The sequence below is a fragment of the Octopus bimaculoides genome, chromosome 8 (genome assembly GCF_046866305.1).
Source record: "Octopus bimaculoides isolate indiv1 chromosome 8, ASM4686630v1, whole genome shotgun sequence".
Taxonomy (NCBI): domain Eukaryota; kingdom Metazoa; phylum Mollusca; class Cephalopoda; order Octopoda; family Octopodidae; genus Octopus; species Octopus bimaculoides.
In genome coordinates, this window is record NC_142935.1 from 29,933,535 (window position 1) to 29,951,128 (window position 17,594).

The 17,594-nt window shown below is 37.2% G+C and overlaps 1 protein-coding gene across 1 annotated transcript; it reads right to left on the minus strand.

Moving 5' to 3' along the window:
* Positions 1-4,249: 4,249 nt before the first annotated feature.
* LOC106871352 (COP9 signalosome complex subunit 8) lies at positions 4,250-17,171 on the minus strand. Its single transcript, XM_014917760.3, has 8 exons — positions 15,961-17,171; positions 13,563-13,633; positions 13,081-13,129; positions 12,112-12,241; positions 10,574-10,681; positions 6,054-6,116; positions 5,746-5,854; positions 4,250-4,637 (listed from the first exon to the last, which is right to left on the minus strand). Exons 1-7 carry the CDS (start codon positions 16,117-16,119, stop codon positions 5,775-5,777), a joined length of 660 nt encoding a protein of 219 aa, XP_014773246.1. The 5' UTR covers positions 16,120-17,171; the 3' UTR covers positions 4,250-4,637; positions 5,746-5,774.
* Between the last annotated feature and the right edge of the window lie 423 nt (positions 17,172-17,594).

Here is a 17,594-nt window from a genome sequence, read left to right on the forward strand (position 1 = left end):
AACAACATTCTCACATAAGAATAATAAATATATATGTATAAGTATATATATATATATATATATATATATGTATGTATGTATGTATGTATGTATATATATATATGTGTGTGTGTGTGTGTGTGTGTGTGTGTATGTATATGTATGTAATATACACACACATATATTCTTCTATTTGTTTCAGTCTTTTGACTGTGGCCATGCTGGAGCACCATCTTAAGGGGTTTTACTCGAACAAATCGCTCCCAGTACTTATTCTATCGGTCTCTTTTGCTGAACCACTAGATTACAGGGACATAAACGCACCAACATCAGCTGTCAAGTGATAGTGGAGGGACAAACACACACACAAATATATACATACATATATATATATATATATATATATATATATATATATATATATTTATATTTATATATATATATATATATATATATATATATATATATATATGTAAGTATATATATATATATATATATATATATATATATATATGCGATGGGTTTCTTTCAGTTTCCGTCTACCAAATCCACTCAAGGATTTGGTTGGCCCAAGGCTATAGTAGAAGACACTTGCCAAAGGTAGGACTAAACATGCAACCATGTGGTTGGGAAGCAAGCTTCTTAACACATACCCACACTTGCACCTATGTATGTGTGTGTGTGTGTGTGTGTGTGTGTGTGTTTGCACACACAGATATATACATAATGATATACGTGTGCATATTTGTGAGTATGTAAGTATTTGTATTATGTATGTATGTATGTTTGCATATGTGTGTGTGTGTGTATGTGTGTGAGGTAACTATTAATGTTTCTATTAAGAGAGTCAAATGTAGCAAAAGTTGGTGATTTATTAGGTGAAGAATGAGAGGTGAAAACAGAAGTGAAAGAACCAACAGATTAGATTGATTACCAAAGTGTTGTCAGAGCCAATTGGTCTAGAAGTAAGACAACTTATGTATGTATAGGAAACCGAAATACTTCACTTTCCCAAATGGGAATTGTTGAGATTACTGCTGCTGCCACTGCCACCACTGTTGTTCCTCCTCCCACCACCACTGCCGTTGCTGATGCCGCCACCTCAGCCACCACGACCACCACCACCACCATTACTACTACTATTATTACTACAACTATATTGTTATGATCATCATCTTTTACTGTCACCACCACCACCACCACCACCACAACCATCATCTTCATTTCACAACAGCAAAAAATCAATAGTAATAATAATAACAATAATAATAATAATAATAATCCTTTCTTCTATAGTCACAAGGCCTAAAATTTTGGGGGAGGGAGGTAGTTGATTACATTGACCCCAATGCGTAACTGGTACTTAATTTATCAACTCCGAAAGGGTGAAAGGCAAAGTCGACCTCGGCGGAATTTGAACTCAGAACGTAGCCGCAGACGAAATACCGCTAAGCATTTTGCCTGGTGTGCTAACGATTCTGCCAGCTCACTGCCTTACTATTACTACTACTACTAATAATAATAATAATGATGATGATGATTTCAAATTTTGCCGGCAGTTTGTTCCATACTTCAGCAACTCTTAGTGTGAAAAAATGTCTCCGGAAGTCGTGGGAACTGTGCTGTTTTCTGACTTTGTAAACATGTCTATGGGTGTTAGACAGGTGGAATTTGAAAAGGTAGTAATAAAATATATAACAAAGCAGGGTAACAACAACGTAACAATCCAACAAACTCTCCATGAACTATACATGAACCAGCAGACGATATTCTGACAACTACCAAAACGACACCTTATGACTTGCAGTGATTCCACCTTGGTACGATTAACTCAGATCCCTACTATTTATAGTTGTTCGGTCAAGTCTATTTTCGCAGGGAACATCGTAACACTCACCACAACAAGAAGCAATAGTTGAAAGGTTGATGCTTGCACAGGTGGGTAAACCCGGAGCCCTGCATGTCACCAATCATCCTGGTCGTTTGTCATTTCTTCCGTGAAGCTTAGAATCATGAGTTCAATTTTCACCATTCTGTCCTATGACTCTGGGTTTCTCCCTTTCATTGGTTCCATTTACTTTGACTGCTTTCTATGCAGAGAGGATGGATTTGACATTTATCTTATACTGTGGAATTAGTGTTAAACATTAATCCTTACAACTACTGTACAAACATATACATAGATGAGAATATGTCCAAATATACATGTGCATATTAGTAAACGTGTGCATGCACGCATACATACAGATCCATATATTTATGAAGATATATGTATATATATATATATATTAGGAAGGACAACAAAAGAAAGAAAGAGACCTTGATATTATGCAAATAGAGGAATTTATCTGTAAAAATATGTGACACTTATTCGGTAGCCATGATAAAACTCAGAGTTTTAGATGTCGGGGTGGGAACCCACGCCAACACCTCTTCAGTTATCCAGCCATTGAAAATTCCTGTGAAAATTTCACAGGAATTATATATATATAATTATATATATATTATAAATATAGGAAACTCTTTAATAAGCATAACCTAAGAATTAACTTTAGTTCAACCCCAAATTTTAAAAACATAATGGCACACAACGCATAAAAACAACATGAAGCCGGCTGTTCCTGCAGGGATAAAGACTTGTGCCCGCTAAATGGGGCCTGTATGACTGAGGCCATTGTTTATAAAGCCACCATAAATTCTATGAATGCTAATGACACAGCTTTGTCAAAAAGATATGTGGGTCTCATGGAAGGAAACTTTAAAGCAAGGTTCAATAATCACACCCTATATAGACATATATATATATATATATATATATATATATACTGGAGTAAGCACATGAAATGTGCAACAAGGTGGAAAAAAAGAGTACTCAAATACCAGAGGTAGAGTAATATGCTTTATTTAAAAGCAGCAGAAATATAACAAAAGACTGTTACTCTGAGTTTCACGTTCCCGTTCATTGGACAGTTCTGTTAGAAATGGAAAAGGAACAGAACTGTCCGATGAACGGGAACGTGAAACTCAGAGTAACAGTCTTTTGTTATATTTCTGTTGCTTTTAAATAAAGTATATATATATATATATATATATGATATATGTACATACACATACATTTACATATACATACATAGGTGTGCATGTGCATACACATGCAATGATGTTAAATTGGCATCAGACCAACAAATAGGTATATGTACAGTTATATATGTGTGTGTGTATATATATAAATATATATATATATATATAAAGGCATATACACACATGTACATATAAAGATATAAATACATACATATAGATATATATATATACATATACGTATATATACATACATGTGTATGTATGCATATATATATATATATATATATATATATGTACATGCATATACATCATATGCACATACTTATGCATGCACCCACACACACACACACGCATGCATATTCTAAAGAGCATGGAAATATTTCTACCAGTATTTCATAACCATGATATTGTATCAAATGATGGAAACACATCTTCGTTTTGAAACAATAAGTCTGTGAGAAAGACGAGCATTGAGTTACCAATGTTGAAGGTTCATTTAATGGTTGAATGGTTATATAATCAAGATGAATGACAGTAGAATTACCTAACGATTGTGTTTTGGGAATAATTTAGATGGAAGAATGCCAAGGCACAGTGTCTAGATACATAATTGGATAACTGCTTGAAGAAGTCTTTGCTGAGATTCAAGGACAGACAGTAATCCTAAGGTTGTAGAATGATGTCAGGACAGGAATTTCAGTTATATGAGGACATCTGTGTGTGTGTGTGTGTGTGTGTTTAAGTGTAGGCTTGACGGTGTGGTAAGAAGCTTGCTTCCCAATCACACGGTTGCAGGTTCAGTCTCACTGCGTGGTACATTGGCAGAGTGTCTTCTATTATAGCCTCGGGCCGACCAAAGTCCTGTGAGAGGATTTGGTAGACAGAAACTGAAAGAAACCTGTCGTATATATGTATGTGTTTGTGTTTGTCCCTCAATACCGGTTGACGAGTTGGTGTGTTTTCCTTCTCGTAACTGAGTGGTTTGGCAAAAGCGACCAATCAATGACTTAACTGGTTAACTGACTAACCAATTGATTAATAATAATAATTATAAAAGAAGTGATATTGCACCAGTGCATGTGTTATTATTGGCATAATGACACCTCCCAAGATACAACAAAATATGTTTCAACACACAAGTTCACATCACGAATCACGCAAACCAAATAGAAAAACAAAAATATCAAGGTAGTTTTCCTTTAATTGTTTAATAAAACATTTTGAAAGGTTTAACGGAAGAATCCGTATTATATGTACAATAGTAAATGATGAAAACTGGAAAATTGAAAGGTTCTTTCCTTCCAGTGGTGGTGGTGGTGGTAGTAGTGGTGGTGGCAATAACCACACACACACACACACACACACACACACACACAAGCAAACATAGGAATTTCAATAAAGTAACAAGCAACTGATAAGATAAATGTTAATTCTATAAGCTGTGCCTTGTTACTATCAGCTCTCATCTCCATTGTTGTGTATCCTTTACCACTGCCCTGGCTTTGTGAAGCAGCTAGACTTCATGGAGATTTCCACTGCCAACATCAACGGAGAACAACACACACCAAGCCAATTGCCTACAAAGAAATGAAAAACATACAGCAAAACAACAAGATCTCCAATGAATTACAATTAAAACGGTTTCGTTAATTTTTTTCAATTAGATTTGTGTAAGTTGTAATTAGCTTTTAGAGAAGAGGATTTATTATCCTTTCTACTATAGGCACAAGGCCTGAAATTTGGGGGAGACAGGATAGTCAATTATACTGACCCCAGTGCATAACTGGTACTTAATTTATCGACCTCGAAAGGATGAAAGGTAAAGTCGACCTCAGCTGAATTTGAACACAGAACATAGTGGCAGATGAAATACTGCTAAGCATTTCGCCCAGTGTGCTAATGATTCTACCAGCTCACCACTTTAAGATGCTTTATAATAAAATCAAATTAAGTCGGAAAGAAAGTTCTACCACGTTTCTGATATGATCACTTTGAGGATACATTTTCAATACTTAGGGTAAAATAACCATCAATTTTTACATTCTGCTGGGCCTCTTCTTTTTTGATTTCTTTGCAGATTATTTTATACTATAAATGGTCAAATTTGTACTAATTTTACCCTTTTAAAATAAGTTTAGATGGGACTCATATCAGATGAATTCAAAAGGGGCTACTCTTCAGTAATGAAAGTGACAAAAAATATTCATTCTGTCCACACATAGAGGCTTGTCCTTTCAGGTGCTGGGGCCACTTGCAAAACGCCAGTGCTGCGTTAACACACCTGTACTGGTGCTGTGTTAACATACCCATGCTGTGGTGGCATGTAAAAAGCACCCAGCACATACATTTATCTACCTGGTCAAAGCATCCAACCCATGTCAGTAGGGAAAGCAGACGTTAAACAATGATGATGATGATATATATATTTAAATCTATGGGCATGTGTCTTTGTGTATGTGATTGTCCCTACCACTGCTTGACAACTGGTGTTGGTTTGTTTATGTCCCCCATAACTTAGCAGTTCAGCAAAGGAAACCAGTAGATTAAGTACCAGGTTTAAAAGAAAAAGTACTGGTGGGGGGTCAATTAATTTGAGTAAAAACTCTTTGAGATGGTGCCCCAGCATGGCCACAGTCAAATGACAAACAAGTAAAAGATAAAAGATAATGTCAAATAATTTGTTACCTTCCGATAGGTACACATGTTATGTTGGTTCAGTTCTCTAAATAAGAGACATAATCAGTCAAGATAGATAGATGCTCTTCATTAGGGAGACAAGGTTCAGGAGGTAAGTCTGAAAAGAGAGATAAAAAAAAAGGGCTCATACTTAGGGGAAAACAAAAAACTAAGGCAGAGGTAATTAATTAATATTTAATACAAAATATAAACATACTTTCTGGAAAAAATTTTGCAGAGTCAAGATAATTTGAATCTATAAAAGCCTACAGCATACACTAATTAATGGTTTAAATGGTAATTAATTCCATATTTACCTGGTTTTTTCGGCAACACCATCTTGCTTTTCTCATCAGTTTCCCAACCTTCTTTTCTAGTCACTGAAAATTTAAACAAAATCGATTTAATGCAGACGTAAAGTGATCTAAAATAATGATTGGAAATAATCTTTATAGTCTAATATAATATTTCAGAATATTAAATTTCCTTCAGATATTGCTAGGAATTGATCGAGTCACTGCTATAATCAGTTTCCCAATATTTCGACATTAAAAAAAAAAAAACTTATTGCCTATGAAATGCTACACGGAGGGGAGATAACTGTATCAGAAGATTCACTGGTAGCTACAAGACATTGATTGTTAAGCATGGGGAATAATCCTGCACAAAAAAAATTATATAAAATATCTTTCTCATTTTTCATCGTAGTTCACATGGTAAATATCATATATATATATATATATATATATACACACAAATAATATATAATATATATATATATATATATATATATATATATATATATATATATATAATATATATAATATATATATATATATATATATATATATATATATATATAATTAGACAGGCTTGGAGAAGAAGGGTGTGGAAGCTTAAAGACCCTGCAAACGGACAGAGACTTAGAGACAAGTTACTTGAAGCATTTAACGAAATAGAAGGGGATATAGCATCATACAACGTGGAAGACAATTGGAGATTTCTGCGGGACAACCTGTTGAAAGCCACCGACCAGATTTGTGGGTGGTGTAAGGTCCCCTCCCAACCCAGAGTAACGTGGTGGTGGAACAAGGAGGTAGACAGGGCTATTAGACAAAAGAAACAAGCTTGGAAGGACTGGAAGAACGGTGGTAGCAGGGAATTGTACCAATGTGCCAGAAGGGAGGCTAGGCGACAGGTTTATTTAGCCAGAGGGGAAGCAGATAAGGAAAGATTTGCCAATGTTCTGCGCCGTGAGGACCAAAGACTCGAGGTATTTCGGGTTGCAAGACAGTGTAGGAGAGAGAATAGTGATGTTGTAGGAGAGAAATGTGTTCGCATGGATGATGGTACGCTTGCATTAAATGAGGATGCAAAGAAAGAGGTCTGGAGATGCCACTACGATAGATTGTTTAATAAAGAGAATGAATGGGAGAAAGAGAGCCTGCCTTATGTCGACCCATTAGAGGGACCAGCTATCCGAGTTGATAGTACCAGGGTAGATAAAGCAATTAAGAGTATGAAGACCGGGAAAGCCCCCGGCCCATCAGGAATCACTGCAGAGATGCTCAAAATATCTGGCAGTGTTGGCTATAGCCTAGTCACCCGTATTACGAACCAGGTGATACACGAAGGAGTCATACCCTATGACTGGTGTAGCAGCATCATAGTCAACTGCTACAAAGGTAAAGGGGACGCTTTAGATACAAATAATTACAGAGGCATCAAGCTGTTAGATCAGGTTATGAAAGTTACAGAGAGGGTCATAGCCCAACTAATTAGGGAGCGAATCAATTTAGATGAGATGCAGTTTGGGTTCGTGCCAGGTAAAAGCACTACTGATGCCTTATTTCTAGTGAGACAGTTGCAAGAGAAATACCTAGCCAAGGATAAACCTCTGTACCTGGCTTTCGTTGACATGGAGAAAGCCTTTGACAGGGTCCCCCGATCCCTTATCTGGTGGTCAATGAGGAAACTTGGGATAGAAGAATGGCTAGTGAGAGCTGTGCGAGCCATGTACAGAGATGCGGCCAGTAAGGTGAGGGTTGGAAATGAGTACAGCAATGAATTCCGGGTAGAGGTAGGGGTCCACCAAGGTTCCGTCCTCAGCCCCCTATTATTTACCATAGTCCTCCAGGCAATCACAGAGGAGTTCAAGACAGGTTGCCCCTGGGAGCTCCTCTATGCTGATGACCTTGCCCTAATTGCGGAGTCACTATCAGAACTAGAGGAGAAGTTTCAGGTGTGGAAGCAAGGTCTAGAATTGAAGGGCCTTAGAGTCAACCTAGCTAAAACCAAAATCCTAATAAGTAGGAAGGTAGATAAAACACAAACCCCTTCAGGTAGATGGCCCTGCTCAGTATGTAGAAAAGGAGTAGGTAGTAACTCTATAAGATGTACCCGGTGCAAGCTATGGACACATAAGAGGTGCAGCAACATCAAAGGCAGGTTAACTAGCAAGTTAGTTTTTGTTTGTGGCAGATGTTCAGGTGCAATAAAGACTGCAAACAAACAGGAAACAACTTCTATCTCATTCCAGGGTGAAAAACTAGAGGTAGTCGATAGCTTCCGCTATCTGGGCGACCAAGTTAGTAGTGGGGGTGGGTGCGCTGAAAGTGTAGCTGCTAGAATAAGAATAGCCTGGGCAAAGTTTAGAGAGCTCTTACCCCTGCTGGCGACAAAGGGACTCTCACTCAGAGTAAAAGGCAGACTGTATGACGCATGCGTACGAACAACCATGCTACATGGCAGTGAAACATGGGCTGTAACTGCTGAGGACATACGTAAGCTCGCAAGGAATGAAGCCAGTATGCTCCGTTGGATGTGTAATGTCAATGTGAATACCCGTCAGAGTGTAAGTATCTTGAGAGAAAAGCTGAACATTAGAAGCATCAGTTGTGGCGTGCAAGAGAGACGATTGCGCTGGTATGGACATGTGGTGAGAATGGAGGAGGATAGCTGCGTGAAAAAGTGCCACACCCTAACAGTTGAGGGAACCCGTGGAAGAGGTAGGCCCAGGAAGACCTGGGCTGAGGTGGTGAGGCAAGACCTTCGTACATTGGGCCTCACCGAGGCGATGACTACGGACCGAGACCTTTGGAAATGGGCTGTGCGTGAGAAGACCCGGCAAGCCAAGTAAGATCGTTGCCAGTGCCCCTGGACTGGTTCTTGTGCGGGTGGCACATGAGATGCACCATTTTGAGCGTGGCCGTTGCCAGTACCGCCTGACTGGCTCCTGTAGGATTTTCGAGCGAGATCGTTGCCAGTGCCCCTGGACTGGCTTGTGCGGGTGGCACATAAAAGACACCATTTCGAGCGTGGCCGTTTTCGTGCGGGTGACACGTAAAAGCACCCACTACACTCTCTGAGTGGTTGGCGTTAGGAAGGGCATCCAGCTGTAGAAACTCTGCCAAATCAGACTGGAGCCTGGTGTTGCCATCCGGTTTCACCAGTCCTCAGTCAAATCGTCCAACCCATGCTAGCATGGAAAGCGGACGTTAAACGATGATGATGATGATGATGATATATATATATATATATATATATATATACATGCATATATAAGTACAGGACGTCAACAACGGTGCAAATAACATGAAATATGTAAACAAATGAGTTCAATACACAAACGAGAAAAGAAATGGAAAACAGGATAAGTAAACACAGAGAAAGACCCTTCATCAGTTGTTGGTTGTCTGTTTACTTCTCATTTCGAACATTCATATATAGGGTTTCCATAAATTACGGACATCACTAAATATATCCCCAATGGTTGTTATATTTTTTTGATAACATAAGTTAGATAGGATGATGTGTATATTACAATATTGTAATAACCAATATGTTGTGCATGCATAGTAATATTATGATCATGAAATTAGCATTAGTTTATCTCAATCTTTCTCGTGGAACCCCTAGGAACCTTTTGTAGAACCCTGGTTGAGAAACGCTGATTTGGGGGAACAAAAAATATTTGACATAGAAGCACAAAGTAAAACACTTAACCAGACATCACAAAAAAAGAGCCCACATTTAATTCTCATTACATAACCTTTCGAGGACGAGTATTGTAAATATTGATCTTGCAGAGGACATAGGAATTGGTTTCGAAGTGGGAGAGGCTATTGTTGGTTATCTTGGCTCCAACATATTCACCATCATTTAATGCTCACTTTTCTATGCTTGCATGGGTTAGATGAAATTTGCTGAGGCAAATGTACTATGGCTAGATGCTGTTCCTGTCACCAACCCTCAACTGTTTGCAAGCAAGGAAAATATTGAGATGTTTCCCGCAGAAAACTGGAAACACCATCTGTATGAAGGTGATGCTCGTTTACAACCATCGTCACAAAAGTACACACACACACACACACAGAGAAAGCACCCACGCTGGTGCCATGTATAAAGCACTGATGCTGATGCCATGTAAAAAGAGACTAATAGAATAAATACCAGACTTAAAAAAAAGAAGTATTGGCGGTCAATTATTTCAATCAAGCCTTTCAAGGTAATGCCCCAGCATGGTCGTTATCTGATGACTGAAACAAGTAAGAGGTAAAAAAAAAAAGATGGATAAACGAACCCTTCTCTGAAATTAACTCAGAAAGGCCAGAGTCTCTAGTTTCAGCAGTTGATAGTTTCTATGGCTATATATCCTTCTTAATGCCAACTACTTTACATCATGTATTGGGTGCTTCTTGACAAATACCACAAACCAAATAAACCTAGCTTTCCTCTGACTCAGCCATCTCTGCTATTGGAAAACTACAAAATTTGAAGCTAGATTTCAAAGAAGAAAAACTGATTTATCTTGTTCTAATCGAAATATATAACTTACCGTCCGGTACTTCTGAAACAGGTACATTAGCAAGAGCTGCAAATGTGTCGATATTGATCGAAGAATATGCTTTGGACACTAACTTAATTGCTCTTCTACGTGTGATTTCTGTAAAAAAGAAAATTTGATATTCTTTTATTTTTTTACTCGATTCAATCATTTGACTGCGGCCGTGCTGGAGCATTGCCTTTAGTTAAATTTGAAACAAATTAAGAAAAGTTTAAAGAAAATAGAAAAAGCAATACTATCTAATTATTTGGCTAACATTCCTAAATTTAAAATGAATGTAGGTTTTTTTACATTTCAGTAAAGCAAGCTTGATTGCTTTAGCACTGAAGTTAGGTAAGGAAAGAATCTGGGAAAAAGTTTATAAGCATTTCATTTGAATTACTAATTAATTAAAACATCAAAACTTAAATCATTTTTAACAGTGGAATTTGAAGTAGATAAATCTATAAATAACATGTAAATATTGAGTTAGGCATAGCATTCCGTTGGTCACAACGGTGAGTGTTCCAGTTGATCTGATCAATGAAACAGCCTACTCATGAAATTAAGTGGCTGAGCACTCCACATAATGTGACAAGGCTGGCCCCCTTTGAATTACAGGTACAACTCATTTTTACCAGCTGAGTGGACTGGAACAATGTGAAATAAAGTGTCTTGCTTGTGGACACTAGGCACTGCCAGGAATCGAACTCATGACCTTACAGTTGTGAGCCAAACTCTAACCACTAAGCCATGCGCCTTCACTATATTGGGTTATAAAAACCCTTGGATGGAAAAAGTCAACAGCTGTCTGTGGTACCTGAACCTACATCTACCATTGTACCAAAGCAGGATCTAAGATATTTACTAGGCTAAAATGTACCAAACAGACATGTGCTCAGTATATCAATAGTAAAACGTCTGTTGTCTTTACAAAAGATATGGGTTCAAGCCCTACAGGCAGTCTCAAACTTTATCCATCCAAGGGGGTTTTAGCCCAATATTTACTATTATTTATAGCTTCAACTGCTTCAAGCTCCACCATTAAAAATGATATATTTTATTTTTAATTAATTAATAATTCAAATGAAATGTTTATAAGCTTCTTCACAGACTCCTTCTTTAACTAAACTCAGTGCTAAAACAAAGAATCAAATTTGCTAAAAATCCACATTCTGTAAGAATTACAGGCAGGCAAATGGTGATGAGACATTTTGGCACAGTGGTTTTGAACGCTGCCTATTTGGCATAACTGATCTTATGTAGATTTATTAGACATTTAAATGCTTCTCCCGTTTTCTCCCTTACTCTCTGTGTGAATGTGTTTATGTCAATCATGTCCAAGTAATAAATTGTAATCTCTCTCGGTCCCTCTCCATCTTTCTACCAGTATGTGTATATTTGTGTGTGTGTGTTTGCCTTTAGTGCCAAAAAGTAACATTGCCAAAACAGGTAGAATGTCCAATCAGCCATACCAAATTGTCATTGTGCAAACAGCTGCATCCAATCCTATCATTCCACTGGCAAAATACTGTAACTTTTATAATCACCATAAATAGCATCCATAGTGGCTCTCAAATGTTCCGGCCAGTCTCTCTTTAAAACTTCATAGATGCCAGGAAAATCTCGCTGCCACATCTTTTGTCCTACTAACCACATATGACCAAGTTCTGGATGACTCTTGAAGGTAAAAAGAAATAATAAACATCATTAAGATACACCATCAATAAGAAAGACAATATAGCTATTAGGAAAGAAGTTAATTTTAGTCTTTGGACTGCAGCCATGCTTAGTACAACAGAAATTTGAGTTAAGTATCAGCTGCATAAACTTAGGTCATAGTGTTCTGCCTGGTGACATTCATCCTAAGTATAGAAACCATTAAACAATATTAACATTATCCATGAACCTAGTTAAAAGTTATTTCTGTAAATTTTATCAAATTCAGGGGTATTTTTTCTTGCAAATTGTCAGATTTTAAAATGAATCCTGCTGCTTTCTTATATAACATTGTCAACCCCTAGACATTATTGTCTTGAATCCCAGGGGCTGGTTACCCAGGTTCCATGATACATAAGTGTCCAATATCCCAACATTGCCTCTGAACAGGGTGACAGTTAGTCACAGGGTTAGCCATTTACAGCTGAGTGAAGTGGAGCAATAAGAAATGAAGTGTTTTGCTCAAGAACACAACACACTGCACCGTCTAGGTATTGAAACCACCATCTTGCAATCATGAATGCAACACATTCGCCACCAGAGAATAAACTTTCAATTTACATAATATCACTGACATAAAAAATCCTCCTAAACTAGATCAAAACCCTTCTCTACACACAAAGTTAACTCTCTATATATATTAGTCCTCCTCAAAACTATTGAACAACTTCCACAAACAAAGAAAAACAGAAAAAAAAAACAGAAGAATTTCAGTGCCATGGTCTGCCGCTAATGAGACGTCAAGACAAACTTCCATTACAAATAATAAAGAGAAATTTCAGTGGCTCAGATTTACTTACTGATTTGATTGATGGAGGGATTCTTTTCCATAAAAACTTGGCATTACACCTGAAATACAAAGAAAACAAAAGGAAAGTGCATTTGAATCAAATTGCTATATCTTACATCCTCACACACCTTCACCACCCACCGGATAAACCAGGTGTCTCCTTAACAGCAGGATACCTGTTACTGTCTCTCTACCATAATTTAACATCTTATCATCTGGCATAAAAATCACCCAACACATTCCTACCACACCTCTCAGATGAAGGGTATTTGTCTTGTGAGTTATTTGGTGACCTCACTAGTGCTAGTGCCACATAAAAAGCACCCAGGGCACTTTGTAAAGTGATTGGCATTAGGAAACTATGCCAAAGCAGACACTGAAGTTTGGTGTAGTCATCTGGCTCACCAGCTCCAGTCAAACTGTCCAATCTGTGCCAGTATGAAAGGAGGATGTTGAAAGATTAATGATGCTATGAAATAAAATGCAACTTACAGATCATTCCTAAGAAGATAGACTCCTAATAACCGTGTGTAGAGCTGTGGAGTAGCAATTCCACAAGGTGACTGTAAGAAACGAAACAAATATATTAGGATAGCAGACAAATATTAGGAATTGGTACAAAAGTGAGTGAAAAAGTCTCGGAGGGAAAAGGATGGAAATGTCTCCTTTAAGAAAGAAAGAAATTTTTTTTTCTTTCAGTCATTAATCAAATCTATTTCCATAAAATAATTACTGTATTTGATGGTATATAAGACACCTTTTTCGAGAGAAAAAAAGTTACCCGAGGTCCCCTATGCAGAGTCAGGCATATTATATGCTCTAATGCACTAAAAACATTCTTTGATGAATATATGTTGCATCTAATATGTACATATGTCTTCAAAATGCTTTCAAATACAGTAAATTTTCTTTCATTTAGATACATGTTCTTTCATCTGGTATTTAGTATTTTATGTATCTATATAATATTTTCACTGTCTAGCACCACCTTCTGGTCTACTGAAACCACTCGGTTGCCAACATATAGATCTGGCCTGATGACATCTGTCCATTCACTCACCTGTCTCAAATCTACTGAAAACTAGTACAAAGTCAAAATTCAAACTCTATATTTTTAATTACGCTTCTAGCTTTAACATTTGTTTGATGAAGAAATAAAATGCCTCCACTTTATAGATTCAATTCTATTATGAAATCATCAGGCATGTTTATTGTGAAGCTGAAAAGAACATGTCATTTATTTATTTTTTTATTTAGTCTGGTCAAGAGTAAGGAGTCGTGACCATTTGTATGATAGGCCCTCCTTAACTGATTAGAATATCATTAACTTTCTGCTTAAGCTGTTGCAAGTCTATGAGACTGCAGAAAAGACGTGCATGTGGGAATTCCAGAGAGGGAGATCTGGTAGGAAGGAAGAAAATACTGGGGGAAATTATTAGTGCAGGGCAAAGGGGAGGTAAGCTTAACATAATATATACGGTGAGAAGAGCGGGAAGGGGGGGGCAGTAAGTCGGGAGTAATTGAGTGAAAGTGGAACCAGACCAAACAACTCCAAAAAAGAGGAGGCCTTTCTCGAAGCGGCAGAAAAAGCTCAGAAAGAATGTAGCCCGTCATTGAACTTAAAGGTTGAAGTGTGCTTGTGAGTGACTTCATGTCAATTATTCGGGTAGTCTTATGATGCAGTCTAGGACGAGTGTGTGTGTGTGTGTGTGTGACAGTAGCACCGTCCTAGATTTAGAAACAGTACTTCATGTTCTTAAGTTAAAGTCAACATTAATCAATTATTTTGAAGAAAGAATATAAATCATTAAAGATTTTAAATACTGAATAGAAACGAACAATAAATTATACGTTTTAAAAAGGAAAATTTAAGTGGAAAATAGCCACAGAACTAGGTTTTACACACACACACACACACACACACACAAACACAAGAGAGAGAGATTATTATAGGTTCACACTTTTGTGAATTGCAATGAAGCGAAATAAGCACTCAACATCATTATGTTGAGTGAAAGAACAAAGATAGGTTTATGTGAATCACTAATCGGAATTTCTTGTCTGTGTAAGTTGTTGCGATGTGAATCGTTGATCCAAACAAACTCCATTTTTTATTAATAAACAGTGAAAATAATGCATCTATTCACGTTAACCTTAAATAATAAGTAATTATTATTCAGAGAATAATCATTACTATTTTACACCGGCTTTGATCATTTGGAGTGTCGAACGGAGTCAATATCAGACATTATTATCATGAATTAAATATTTCGTCTGCCGCTACATTCTGAGTTCAAATTCCACCAAGGTCGACTTTGTCTTTCATCCTTCCGTGGTCGATAAATTAAGTACCAGTGAATCACTGGAGTCGATGTAATCGATTCATCGTCCTCCCATCAAATGGCTGCCCTTGTGGCAAAATTTGAAACCGTTATTATGAATTAAATATTGTTGAATTATTAACAGCATTTTCTCCGTGTACAATAAATTATTAATCAGTTGTTTCAATACATTTTATTAAATACATTAAAAGCTGCCAGATGTTAAAACACCAGCTTATAATGTGAAGTAGGCGCCGACGATTACTAAAACATTTTAGAATATAAAAAGTATTTGAGGAAAATGATTGGAAAACACTCATTATTGAAGACAGCTATTTAATATAGAAATATAATATACAAGTAATATTCAAAACAGTATTTTCTTTTATGTTATATATATCTAAATATAATCATCAACAAGGACTTGTTTTATAACGATTACACATGATGACAATGTGAAAGAGGTGCCATTAGATTCTGCTGATAAGAAAAAGATTCATTTGCTGAAGTAGTTCAGTAAGACTTCATAGAAAGTGTATAATAATCTGGTAAATAGAAAGGACACTTGCCTCCAGCTCTTGAAGTTCTAAATTTTCCACGGTTTTCGTGTCGTACTCGACAGAAGCCATGTTGTAGTCACTGCTAATGCTAAACAACAGAGGCAGCCAACCGGTAAAGGACGTCACTTGGATGCTTAACAGAATAGTTTCATCACGTTTACAAACCATCACATCGATGCAGTTTAATAAAATAATAATTATAATGTTGACGTCTTAAGAATTTATAATCTTCCAGATTCGAGATGTATCGTTCCAAAAAAGTAGCTCATTCTCTCGAAGTCTCGAAATTCTTATGACGTCAGCACCATACAATTCTTGGTGGTAAGAATAAAGTCTCTAAAATGAATAAATTCGAAGGATTGCTTTGGTCCAATGGTAGAACGCCTGTCATATTTACAGGAGATGAGGGTTTATGCCCCACGGGCAGCCTTCGATTTTTTTCTATCCAATGCTATTATTTATAGCTTTAACTGCTTCAATATCCACCATTCCAAAGAAAAAAATCTTAATTTTATATTTAAATGTAATAAAACATTTCAGAAAGGAATATTAGTATTGAGCAAACTAATTGTTCAGCGGTAACCCTTCAAATATTTTGGGATGTCTCAATAAACTCTGTACTGTTATCTTCTATCAGAATTTGTTCTAGTCAGGGCGGCGAGCTGGCAGAATCGTTAGCACGCTGGGCGAAATGCTTAGCAGTATTTTGTCTGCCGTTACATTCTGAGTTAAAATTCCATCGAGGTCAACTTTGCCTTTCATCCTTTCGGGGTCGATTAAAAAAGTACCAATTATGCACTGAGGTCGATGTAATCGACTTAATCCTTTTGTCTGTCCTTGTTTGTCCCCTCTATGTTTAGCCCCCACCCCGTGGGCAATAAAGAAATAATTTAAAGTTGGCGAGTTGACAGAAACGTTAGCACGCCAGGAGAAATACTTAGGGGTATTTCGGTTGTCTTTACGTTCTGAGTTCAAATTCCGCCGAGGTTGACTTTGCCTTTCATCCTTTCGGGGTCGATAAATTAAGTACTAGTTGCGTACTGGTCGATCTAATCGACTTCTCCCCCCCCCCAAAAAAAAAATTTCGGGTCTTGTGCCTAGAGTAGAAAAGAATTTATTCTAGTCTGAAATAATTTGAACTCAGAATGTGAAGTCGGAAGAAAGGCTGTTAAGCATGTTGACTAGCTTACTTAGGATTCTGCCTGCTCACCGTCTTCAAACGTTGTTCGGTTAATAAAGTGTAATGTTTCTTTCCCCACTCCCTCTGTCAGTCTGTCTGCTTGTTTCTTTCTGTCTGTCTGTCAGTCTGTCTCTTTTTCTCTCTCTCTCTTTCTATCTGTATGTGTATATTTCTGCGCGTGCCTGCCTGTGTGCGTTGTGTGTGTGTGTGTTTGTCTCCAGTGCGAAAAAGTACTGTCACTAAAACGAACTGAATGTTCAGTGAGCCATGCCAAATCATTAGCGTCCAAACAGCTGCGCCTTGTCGTCTCATTCCAACTCATAACTGCTTGTTATCTTTACGATTTATGAAATAGGTTTAAAACAAAAGCATAACCAAAATAATAAATGGTCTGATTATATTGCACATAGTCCTTTGTTAAAATAGTTTTTGCTGTGTGTGCATTCGTATATGTTTACATTTT

What these genes read in the sequence shown, in the direction of transcription:
- LOC106871352 (XM_014917760.3), bottom strand. Translation starts at nt 16,119, where the DNA reads ATGGTTTGTAAACGTGATGAAACTATTCTGTTAAGCATCCAAGTGACG. An exon ending in TCCCTCCATCAATCAAATCA is followed by an intron (nt 12,242 to 13,080) that starts GTAAGTAAATCT and finishes TTTACCTTCAAG; the next exon opens with AGTCATCCAGAACTTGGTCA. An exon ending in CACTATGGATGCTATTTATG is followed by an intron (nt 10,682 to 12,111) that starts GTGATTATAAAA and finishes TCTTTTTTACAG; the next exon opens with AAATCACACGTAGAAGAGCA.